Source organism: Spodoptera frugiperda, chromosome 6, assembly GCF_023101765.2.
Source record: "Spodoptera frugiperda isolate SF20-4 chromosome 6, AGI-APGP_CSIRO_Sfru_2.0, whole genome shotgun sequence".
Lineage (NCBI taxonomy): Eukaryota > Metazoa > Arthropoda > Insecta > Lepidoptera > Noctuidae > Spodoptera > Spodoptera frugiperda.
Window position 1 is genome coordinate 4,091,660 of NC_064217.1, and position 12,547 is coordinate 4,104,206.

The 12,547-nt window shown below is 37.5% G+C and overlaps 1 protein-coding gene across 20 annotated transcripts in view; it reads left to right on the top strand.

The window, feature by feature from the left end:
- LOC118267743 (spectrin beta chain) overlaps positions 1-12,547 on the top strand; it is a 48,840-nt gene that overhangs the window by 19,110 nt on the left and 17,183 nt on the right. For 19 of the 20 annotated variants that reach the window (XM_050694024.1, XM_050694027.1, XM_050694021.1 and 16 more), the window contains exons 2-14: positions 73-245; positions 2,971-3,122; positions 5,739-5,912; positions 6,726-7,014; positions 7,323-7,494; positions 7,903-8,031; positions 8,605-8,817; positions 9,339-9,536; positions 9,950-10,079; positions 10,360-10,509; positions 10,772-10,911; positions 11,274-11,398; positions 12,188-12,318. In XM_050694024.1, the coding sequence (XP_050549981.1) occupies positions 110-245; positions 2,971-3,122; positions 5,739-5,912; positions 6,726-7,014; positions 7,323-7,494; positions 7,903-8,031; positions 8,605-8,817; positions 9,339-9,536; positions 9,950-10,079; positions 10,360-10,509; positions 10,772-10,911; positions 11,274-11,398; positions 12,188-12,318 (2,139 nt within the window). In that variant the 5' untranslated portion in view covers positions 73-109. Of the gene's footprint in view, positions 1-72; positions 246-1,773; positions 1,932-2,970; positions 3,123-5,738; positions 5,913-6,725; positions 7,015-7,322; positions 7,495-7,902; positions 8,032-8,604; positions 8,818-9,338; positions 9,537-9,949; positions 10,080-10,359; positions 10,510-10,771; positions 10,912-11,273; positions 11,399-12,187; positions 12,319-12,547 lie in introns of those variants that run through there. The other variant, XM_050694023.1, reaches the window with a different exon arrangement.

The following is a 12,547-nucleotide window of genomic DNA, read 5'->3' on the forward strand; positions in this document are numbered from 1 at the left end:
ACTAATTGAGTCTGCGGTTGATTTTGGTACCTTTGCGGTAGATTTCTAATGAGTGTTTTCTCGTTATTCCAGATAGTTGAGCGTGGCGGTGAGGTAGAGGTTGGTCGCGATGACGACCGACATATCGGTGTCCCGCTGGGACCCGTCCATCGGCCATGGTCAGGAGATCATCGACGAGTTCGAGTACGATGGCGGCAATTCGTCGTCGAGGCTATTCGAACGATCGCGCATTAAGGCGTTAGCAGGTGGGTTCTTAATATTTTATTATTTAGGGTAAATCCTTCTAATACACCTTTGCTTTACTCCGAAAAACGATAAGACCATTGGGAATTGACATTGTTTGGTTTTTGACAACTACAGATATCGATTATGTGCGTCATAAACTGATTTGATTAGATCTTCCTGCAGTATCCGCACAATCTAAATGCACTATCAATTTAGTTTTTTTTTCTAAAACTAGTGTTTACTTATTTTGCTGTTGTTTGAGTTTAATTTTGGCGCACTTTTGTTCTGTCGATTTGTTGGTGGTCAATTTCGTAGATTCTTATTTTCTTCTAATCCACAAGTTAATAATTTCTTCGTTACTTGGTAGCGGTAATTGCTTGCAATATTTTGCAATAATATCTACTTCCAGCCGAATTCTGTTTGCCAAGCCATCATAAAACTTCCATGGAACAAACCTTTTTGTGCTGCGGTCTATGAATAGCGAGGGTGGGCCTTTCATCCACCCCATCGCTTTGCGTAGGTGTTGTACTCGACAGTAGGAATCTTCCGGCTGACATCACGTCCAAAGCCTTTTGTCTACCGACCTTTTACCTTGGCTATAATAAGACTGTGTGTACTTATAACCTGAAAGACATCAACGTAGATTCTCAAGGAGGGAAAATGAACGCATAGTACTAAGTTTTTCATAAGTACCCTTTGTAAAGACAGCTGAAGTAGTTCCAGTAATGTCTCGAGTGATAGGCGACGATAAATTTATAGAAATTAATTACTAGCACCAAGTAAAGATTATTGGAATATGTGTCAGTTCACCGCTTGATAAGATTAAAACGATTGCTTTGATAAGGTTACAGAAACGGGAGCGATACATAGATAAATACTGAAATATTTTCTGCTATTAAACATTAACTTTGTCACCAGACAACATTGTTACTGCATAGTAAACGGTAGGTTCAATGACCGGTGCATGCAAATAGACTTATCTAAGAATGTAGGATTATTTTAGTTTTAGATAAGACCTCAGAGGTCGAAACCTTGACACGCATCGTTGTTATATAATTCAAACTATATTATCCATAACATTTTGCCAGTATTTTAGAATACTATGTAATGTGCTTATCGAACTTCGCAAACCGCAGCATCCGTTTTTCCGTATAAAACAATGGGGTTGTAAACCATTGGTTACAAATTATAAACATATGGAAACTAAAAAATTTATACAAAACTGAAACTCAGTAAAAAACTTTAAACTTTCGTTAAAATACCGATTCCACGCCGATGCCTATTCTTATCATTGGTGATGTTATCTGTTATTTCAACCGAATCTTCTCGTAGCACCAATCAAAAATTGCCGTTTTGGCCGTAACCTGGGTAATATTTGTTAAAAAATTGATCGTGCCTCATACGGTGTTAGTTGTTAACACAAATGTGTAGCAACGCTATGCACAGTGTGACGAATGTGCTAATAAATTAAAACCTGCCCTGAGTTGTCGACATCTGGCGCATTGGTATCGAATATCCTTGTCCAGTGGTAGTTGAATTTTGTCGCTCTAATTCTTCTCGTCTTTGGACTGGGACGCTGGTTCAGTCGCCGCTCGTCGCTGGCGACATGACATCCACCGAGGGATACGAGCTGATTAAAAAAGGAGTAGATATCGAAGTGCCTGGATTAGACGCGTATTATGACAAGGTCGTGATAGAACTAAGAGGTTCGTAGTGTTGTGTTATCAGTGCTTCTCAGTGTTGTGCCTGTCTTGGATTGGATTGCGTCAGTTTTGAATTTGCCTTGCCGGATTGCCAGATAAGTGTCGATGACTTCAATCTAAACGTGATTTTTGTAACTAGTTTTTGGAATATCTATCCATGTTTCTATATCTGTTTTAAAATAGGTACCATTTATACAATAAAGCCATTAGTTTCCTATATAATTTTCCTGGTAGCTCTGCTCTACATGGGCTTTATTAATGTCAACAGTTTTATGATGTTAATATAGTTTCAATGCGGTGAAGTCGTTATTTTATAAATATTATATAAATTATTTGAATCGGTACCATTAACAGCTTGTACATATTATTCAAATCATCATTAGCAATTGCATATAAGATTTTAGGTGAATATCCTCATTTCGAAGGTGGTTTGGCTGTTGCCTGTATTTGTTGCATATTTTTGCAGTATTTGTAAATCCTAGAAAAAAAAACAATCATTACCTCAGTACTCAGTACAACACCCTGCACATCTAGGACTGTTCTTTACGCTCTGAAGCGTGCGAATAGCAATCTGATCCATATCTCGAATTACACATATTATATTCCGAACCTAACACCTCATTGGAATATTGTCGTGTGAGTTATTACGATGTCGACGGTGATCCCGGACGGGCAGGAGCCTCCACATCCAGAGATACGACCCGCGAAGCCAGCTATCTGGTCGCCGCGACGCGGTCGTCCCCACTGGCGGTTAATGTGTTAACATTCCCTACCTTATTTTTATCGTTTTTCTCTTAATTTTTATGAGCATTTATTATGTCCATTACTTTTGGTTTTCAGGTCTGTTTGTTAAAGTGTTTACTCTAAATTCTGTCTGTCTGTCTGATTTTTAGTACTATTAATGGACAAAAATTTAATTGTCGTGGCGTTCCCCAGGGTTTGGTTTTAGGGCCTACGTATTTATACAACTTATTCGTTGTCAAAATTACTGTTTAAATGTGCATATAGCTATGCAGAACTAATAAATGTTACTTTTTGGCAGACGAACGAGAAAGTGTGCAGAAGAAAACTTTTCAAAAATGGGTGAACTCCCACTTGGTGCGCGTCGGGTGCCGTATCAGCGACCTGTACGTCGACATGAGGGATGGCAAGCAACTCATCAAATTGCTCGAAGTGCTCTCCGGAGAAAGATTGGTGGGTATTTTACTTAATTTCGCATCCCATTCCTCAAAATTATCATCATCATAACCCCGTTTCTGAACATTTACATTTACGTCTCTTCAGTCCTTCAGCGCATATACTTACAGCATTTTTTGTATATATCCCTTGCAACCCGTAACTGTTGCCTACCCACTTCTAATTACATTAGCGTCGTTTCCAACCATGTTTAGCACGTCTAGACGAACGCGGAAGGTAGACTAACTACTAACAAGAGTTGCGGTAACCATCTCTTAGGTACTTATGATGTAAAGATGAGACATGAACCTTTCTCTCCAAATCTTAGAAGGTACTGTAAGTTACTCGTCTTTATAAGGTATAGTTCTTCTTGCATTTTAATTGGATCGACCAAAAATACTCAATCATCTCGAAAAATGAATAAGAGGTACAATATTCACTTGACATGTTTCGCAAATTATTTATTTGAACAAAGGTTGAACTACTTCCCATGTGTTTATACATAAAATAGTATAATCGAGTTAAGTGCGTAAGTAAAACTCGCAAAAACGGGTAGGTAATTTTATGATAGATGAGAAAATTTTATACAAAGTATGATTTTATAAAAGCAGTACCGAGCTATCTTCCAGATAAGTAACTACCTAAATTTCTGACGACACTGTCCAATTTGATTCCGATCCATTACAAATACGATTTAACTTGTCCGTAATTAAAAACTCATGATCATTTCAAGCGAAGTTTAATAAAATAAACTTGTTGTTTTTATGAAAATCAAAATTGCCCATAAAATTTACGATACGCACACTGTAGCCCTATTTATAACGTTTTCATGTCCTCATTAAACTTATTATGGGTTGTGGGAACCTTTAATGAAAGTAGAAAACTGGTACAGCCGTTAAACTACTTTTGTTTATGTGAGAATTTACTTGGTCAGGCAGTGCAGTGTAATGCTCATTCGAAGATTTGTTCAGATCAAGAAATATTGACCCTTGCAATAGAAAATCTGGTATAGCCAATGTAAAGGATACGATGGTGATAAAGAGCATATGTTGCGTTATTCTGCTTATTGCTTTTTAAAAGTATGAAGCATGAAGTATGAAGCAATTATCGCATTCTGTTTTCTAAACACGCTACCATTTAAAGGGACAGAGAGTCATCATGATACTTTGCCCTAGAGTGGAGTCAGTCTAAAACAAATCATCCGTAAACAAAATCACCTAAGTCATTTAGTGCCTCTTATTGTTGCCATCCATGTTAAAATTCATGTTCTTATACGTAGGTTGTTATAAAAAGCAAACAATAGCCAGCTTCGACCTGTAGAACCGGACTTATCCAGGCTTTGGCGACGCGACCAAGCCGAAATGTATTTTGAATTCTTGTGTTTGCTCTCGGTAAAACATACTGCATTATTTATAGTACACTGTTCTGTTATTTACGACCTATGCAGACGTCCTAGGGTTATTGTAGGGAATACAGAAGTGTATTTTGTAGCATAATACTCGTATTCTCTTACTGTAAGCAAATATTTTTCAATAAAACGAACATGGGGTCTAGTTTTGTTGCCTTGTCATTTCAATTAAAGTGTTCCTTTATACGCCTGTCGTTGTAATCAACACTGAATTGCCTTAACTCTGGCGAAGAGCCGTCAATATTGTCGCTCGAATGAAGAGAAACTTCATACCGCAGAGCATAGCAAAGCACCATGATTAATGGTTCAGTATTGAACGTCGTGACAAACATCACGCGGCTGTCACCTTTCATCATGTAATGCGGCTATAAAGTTTATTTTGTCCTATCTGATAGTTAGCATGGCTTGAAGTCACGCACTCTCGCCATGGTCTTGGTCGTTCCGCGATAAATGTTTTGCCCAAACAGGTAAAACAATGTTTTATAGCTATCTGTGTATTATGTTGTCTTAGTACGAAAATGTTTTTGTTATCTTCCGAAATGGCGATTTTATTAAGACAACGGGCTAAGTTATGTGTGTGTATGTAGCTGGCACGCCCACTTTTCTATTATGGAATTAGTCTCTTGAAACATGGACGAATACGGTTCGTGTCTGCTATTGAGCCGACTAAACTAACGAAGCAGTAGTAAATATGAACATATTTTGTCGCTAGCTCTCTTATATTTAATTCATAGAGATGTTTCTATCCAACTTACTGATGAATAGTGAATTTCAATAGTGCAGAACCAATAAATTTCCTCTTTATTTTTTTCGTTACCTGTCAGAATACTGTTTAGGTATTCATCTCTTTGATATAATTGATTGTAAGAAACTGCTTTCAGTAGTAGGATGCTAATTTGCCTCTTGAAAGTTATTTAAATGTCATACCTAGCAATAAATTCGCATCCGCGTGACTCATAACTTCCCCATGCTATATCCTGAATCATCCCTTATTGAAACCAGGTGATTCATATCTATTGGATGCATTCGGTTCCCTTTTCTTTGTTCCTTATCTCTTTCGCTACTGTATATTCGGACTTGCATGAGTTTTAAAGTGTAGGGAGTTTCATCTTTGCAATTTGTATGAGTTATCCACCTTTTAAAGTTCTTGTTTGTTACCAGGTTGTTTACTTATACATGTTTTACTTTTAGTGTAGTTATACTTACATTACATTTTTTACTTGCAGCCACGCCCAACAAAAGGCAAGATGCGTATCCACTGCTTGGAGAATGTGGATAAAGCGTTGCAGTTCTTGCGCGAACAACGAGTGCATTTGGAGAATATGGGATCCCACGACATCGTTGACGGAAACCCGAGGCTCAGTCTCGGTCTCATTTGGACCATCATTTTGCGCTTCCAGGTAACATAATTATCTAAGTACTACTAATACTCATGTCTGTATGTCATTTGTAACCTGATATCGACCTTCAGTATGGTCGTATTGCGATACAATATGTCTCAAAGTACCGATTAGCTTAATCACTTCTTGAAACTCAAGTAAAGTAACAAAAAATAAGTTACGTGATTACCTTAAATGTTTGAGTTGTTATGTGCTATTATAGTCCCTAAAATAACGTGTGAAGTGTAGTTACGTTTCTATATCTGTGCTTATCACAAACATAAATCATGAGTAGATAAGATAGAGATTATCCTATAGGACTAAAGAAACTGTTGATGTTTATTCATTCACCTTTGTTGACATTCCTACTTAAAATTATTTCACTCCGGATTTCAATAGATTTGTAGAATGCTATACAGTTAATGAAACATAGTTTGTACTTGCCGTTTATCCTTATGCAATACGAATACTAGGATAATTTTCCACACCAATCAGAATTGCTCATAACAGGAAAGGAAATTGATTTATGTAGTTTAACCTAAATGTATATTGATTTAAATGTCTATAAATACTTCAATTAGGTAATATGGTGATAAAAATATTCTATTGACATGAAGTATAGGAAAGAGACATTTTAAACATCTTGTTTTCATATTAAATGACATCAGTTCATGTTTTCACACTCACTAACTACAAAGAACCCTTTTGTTTTATGAAGACAGAATACTTTTAATTCTAAACAACACACTTAAAAGGCGATTCATAAGCCCTATCATTTAACTACTTTTCCTTGTTAAACTTGAACCTATTACTCATAAACATTGTCTATAACAGATCCAAGACATCACAATCGAAGAAACAGACAACAAGGAGACAAAATCAGCCAAGGATGCTTTACTTCTCTGGTGTCAAATGAAGACAGCTGGTTACAACAACGTGAATGTCCGAAACTTCACGACTTCATGGCGTGATGGGCTCGCGTTCAACGCGATCATACACAAGCACAGGCCCGACCTCATTCAGTTCGACAAACTGCACAGAAGCAATCCCATGCACAACTTGAACAATGCTTTCAATGTCGCTGAGGAGAAACTTGGACTCACCAAGCTGTTGGATGCTGAAGGTGAGTTTCAGAGTCACTTCCGATTGACTTAGGATGTCAGTTTGTTTTAAGAGTAATATGAAATAAATATTACGTTCATCGAACTATACTACTACTACTACTACTACTACTACTACTCGGAAGACCACAAAATTATCAAAAGCCAAATGTGGCATTACCTCTAGGCAGATTTCGAGGGCAGATAGCAGCCATGTTTATGTATAAATCTGTTACTCTAAACTAATGTGCAAAGACCAGGAAAAGTGATATAAAGAAGCGGCCTCTAAATGATTTGTTCGTTTGTACTAATTCTGTTATTCTTCTGTTAGATATCGCCGTCGACCACCCCGACGAGAAGTCAATCATCACATACGTGGTGACGTACTACCACTACTTCAGTAAGATGAAGCAGGAGACGGTGCAGGGCAAGAGGATCGGCAAGGTCGTCGGCATCGCCATGGAGAACGACAAGATGATGCAGGAGTACGAGTCGCTTACCAGGTCCGTGTCAAGATTAATTAAAGTGGCTTTGTTAAGTTTATGAAGTTAAATTAAGTGTTTAAATTAAAAAAGTTTATTGCAGAAACTTGTACAACTTTTACAGTTACAATAATAACATTGAGACCTCCTTTAAAGTAAACGATATACCTGTGTTAGGAGATAGTGTAGTCTTATTGCTGCTCTTTAAGCTATATGGTAAAGGCGTTAATGAATAAGACCCTCATGTAAACTTAACTGTTATGTTATATTTTAAAATTTAAAGCTCGTTCTTCTCTAGAGAACAAACATTAGTACATGCTTCGCGTAAATGATATACAAACTTAAAATACACCTACAAAAGTGCCTATAAATTATCTAATTACAACTGAACTTTAACTCTGTATTAAATTACTTATTACTTTGTTCCAGCGATCTCCTGCAATGGATCGAGCGTACTATCGAAGCGCTCGGTGACCGAACGTTCGCGAACTCATTGGAGGGTGTGCGCCAGCAACTCATACAGTTCGCTAACTACCGCACTGTGGAGAAACCACCTAAGTAAGTTTACTTGTTAGATGTATAAATTAATACATCTTATACTACTACATACTTTCCATACTTATTAAAATGGAAGAGTGAGTACAGACGCCTTGCATCAATTTACCCCAAAATATGAAACATTTTCGATTCATTTTGGACTGTTTTACAAAAAATAAGGTAGAAAATCTCTTAAAAAAATAAGATTAGAGCATGTTGACCTATCTGTTCTGTAATTTATACTCAAATAATGTTGTTGAACATTGTTCTATTCAGAAAATAGAATTTCTATTGAGTTCATTAAGTCATATAGGTACTTCCTATATTATTATGTGGCCCGTTGTATGCTAGTGAAAGTAAACAATTCCAATTTCACATGTTGTTTACATTTGGTCTGGTACAGAATATTTCTTATAGAGTAAACAATAGGATATGCATTGTTAGGAATTTTAGTTGCATAAACACACAGTTTTATATTAATCCATCCTTATTTACTAATTGCCTCCATAGTTTGTGAACACATTAGCTTCTCTAATGTTCAGATTGCTAATCAATTTTATTATGTTTTAACTAATATTTTGTTGTTTCCCTCAGGTTCGTGGAGAAGGGTAACCTGGAAGTCCTCCTATTCACCCTGCAGTCACGCATGCGCGCCGCCAACCAGAAGCCGTACACTCCTCGCGAGGGCAAGATGATCCACGACATCAACCGCGCCTGGGAGAGGCTCGAGAAGTCCGAACACGAGAGGGAACTCGCACTCCGAGAGGAACTCATCAGGCAGGAGAAACTTGAACAACTTGCTGCCAGGTATGTTCACTTACACGAAATATAGTATATAAATATATTTAAAGTTTATTTTAACTTGCCGTAATGTGCACCTGTGCCTACCTCTTTGGGTATAAAAGGCGTGACGTTGCCACTTTCTTTTAACAGTTCGTTCCTAGGACATACCTAGAATGTCGCTAGGGAGTTACATTGTTTCAATGCCCTTTAGCTAGTTATTACTGCCAAACCCAGCAACCTATGCTGTGGCGGAAAGAAAAAAGAGTATGAACAACCAACGGAAAAAGTTACGAGTAAAAACTAAAGTGCTAAGTTTGACATTTGCGCTTCCGTGACTTTATTACACAGATGACATTTAAAGTTCTACTACCGTTTTTTACTGTCTTATTGTGTATTGCTTGAAGTTTGTCTGTTGGGCATAAAAATCCTTTTTCAACTAAAATAAGTTACACAGAGTTGGCACAATATCTCCTCTCTATTTTACATTTTCCTATATCATCATAATATATTAGACAGTTTTATTTACCAAACATTACTTGTTACAGATTCAACCGCAAGGCTCAGATGCGTGAGACGTGGTTGTCTGAGAACCAGCGCCTGGTGAGCCAGGACAACTTCGGCTTCGACCTGGCCGCAGTGGAGGCGGCCGCTAAGAAGCACGAGGCCATCGAAACTGATATCTTCGCGTATGAAGAACGCGTGCAGGCTGTTGTTGCCGTCTGTTCTGAGTTGCAGGCTGAGAGGTGAGATGTGTTTTAAGAAGATATACTTATTGCTTTGTGTAAGAAATCTTAGTAAAAGGTAGTATTTGAATAAATATATTATAGATATAAACTAGCTGGCCGCACACACTTCGAACCGCCACAAACATTTTGTTCTCACCAGTGAAATATTCTCTGGGTTTCCACAAATAATTCAAAACCATAATTAGCCAAATCGGTGGTAAACAGCCATAGATTTTTAGATATAATACATTAAAGTGGATAGTTAGATTATTTTATCAACATGATCATGGTAGACGAAGTATCTGTGATGCCTCTGGCGTTATAGGTGTACTTAGGTTATGACAACCACTTACCATCAGCTGGGCTATAAACTTAGTTTACTAGTAATAGTAGTAGAAATAATAATAACAAGTTGTGTAATGTGTGTCCAGATACCACGACATGGAGCGTGTATGCGCGCGACGTGACAACGTGCTTCGTTTGTGGGCGTACCTGTTGGAGCTACTGCGGGCCCGGCGAGCGCGCCTCGAACTCAGTCTGCAGCTGCAACAGAACTTCCAGGTCATATGCTTACACTGTATTTCATAAAAATACCGAAGTTGTTTCTCTCGATTCATTTAAATACCTAAAGTTTTAATATTGTACCTGTTTTTTAGAATGTGTAGTTTTGTCAAAATCCATCTTTAATCTCATTTATCTAAATATACAAAAAACATTAGTTCTATGGTGAAAATCTACTTAGATTTATCACCTAATCAAAAAATAAATTATGTTTTTTGTGAACCTTTTGTTCACTGTTGTACTTTTAAAACAAAATATTAACAAGCCAATTTCCCAACAGGAGATGCTATACATCCTGGACTCCATGGAGGAGATCAAGATGCGTCTGCTGACGGACGACTACGGCAAGCATCTCATGGGCGTCGAGGATCTACTGCAGAAACACGCGCTTGTAGAGGCTGATATCAATGTACTGGGAGAGAGGGTCAAGGTGAGTGAACTGTCCTTTTATTACGTAACTTTATATATACTCAGGAGCAAAGGTGTTCCTAAAATCCTAATACGTAACTACTAGGGGTAATATGTCGTTACATATTGATTCTACGTACTTAAAGCGTCAATAATTTTTATGAGAAAGCATATTTTGTTGAATTTGAAAAAAACTACCGAGTATTCCTCAGTGTCTCTTGATAAGTGTTAAACTAATTTGTACCAAAAGCAGCAAAGAGCTTAATAAATTCTTTATTCCTCAGGTGGTAGTAGGCCAATCCCAGCGGTTCCTGGAGCAAGAGGAAGGTGGTTACAGGCCATGCGACCCCGCCATCACAGTGGAGCGCATTCAGCAACTCGAGAACGCTTACGCTGAACTTGTACACCTCGCCGTGGAACGCAGGTACGTACACCTACATTGTCAAAGATATTTTAGAGCTAGTTTCCCATACAATACCTATATGAACTCTCTTTTTGATCCCATAATAGTAGCGCAAAGCAAAAAAGATTTCCACATGTATATTTGACTACTTTATGGCATTGGCCGCCATACTCAGAGTTATTTAATGGTTACTTAACGTAGCCCTTAGCAATGCTTTTCGATACAAAATCGTTATTAAGTTATTGTTCAAGTAATCATTACATGTTTCTGAGTGCGGCAGTCAGTGTTGTTTTCATTTTGACATTCTTTATAATTTTATTATTAGTAATCTTCCATAAAACATGCCGTACAATAAATTACATTATTTTCTTCTTGTGAAACAGAAAGCGCCTGGAGGACAGCCGCAAGTTGTGGCAGTTCTACTGGGACATGGCGGACGAAGAGAACTGGATCAAGGAGAAGGAGCAGATCGTCTCCGTCGATGACATCGGTCATGATCTTACTACCGGTGAGTGTTCTTACAATCTAGCGACACAGTATTTACTAAAATATAATTTGTAATGGTGGAATCATTAGTAGCTATAGGGTAATTTTTAACAATAAATTGACTCGATATATTCAAAATCAGTCTTATGAATGAATCATTATTATGTCGTCGAAAGTAACAAGAAGAAGAAGTCAGATAAGTCTGCTATCATTACTATGTCACTTCTAAAAAGTTATGGTTAAAACTCAAACGAAAAGATGCCATAAATCCCAATACTTATCACAATAGGTATTGGGAGATATAAGCGAAGTTCATAGTTTTCACAGAACCACTATTTGATCTACGTAATGTGATTGCTGGACTGGAAGTAAATGTAGGTTAGTGTACCGACATAGGATCGCCAATATGTCGCCGCTACTTTTGTTTTAATTAATTAAATTGAAGGGGAGGAACACAAACAGAGGTTTTATTGTTTCATACGTCGCGATGTGACGTCATTCACTGTCACTATGGAACGTTTTGTCTTTTTAAGGGTTAGACCAAATTGAATTAGACATAATCATCTTTTGAGGAAAAATGGGTTTGCGCTGTGAGACATAAGATCTTATAAGCGTAATCAGTTTGCTCCATTTGCTCTATTTTGCTACCTATTTTGGATTTTGATATTCAGACGGATTATATTTAGGATTTTGATATATTTGTTTATTGTTATGCACCTGCATTAACCCGTCGTGTGCCGGAACGCAGATTGCGAGACGCAATGTATTTTCTGTAGTAATCAAATTTTTAACCTTCCTTATATTCCCGCAGTGTACCTCCTGATCTCCAAACACAAGGCGTTGGAGGCGGACGTGCAGGCTCACGAGCCACAACTGATGAGTGTCGCCGCAGTCGGAGATGAACTCATCTCGCAAGGACACTTCGGAGCTGACAGGATACAGGTAATAATGGATTTGGTTAACAATTGTGACTGTTGAACCAAGTTTAAATTTAAAAAGATAATACTGTTCTAAATCTCCAGATTTGTTAAAACTTTTCTTCTTGATTTTGTTTACGTAGGTATTTAGCCTGCACTACCTAAAATAAAAATGACTTGGTAATTTCTAGCTTTCTATGATTTGATTAACCAAAAGTAAATTCGAAATATGGGTATATTAGGGTCATCACTTG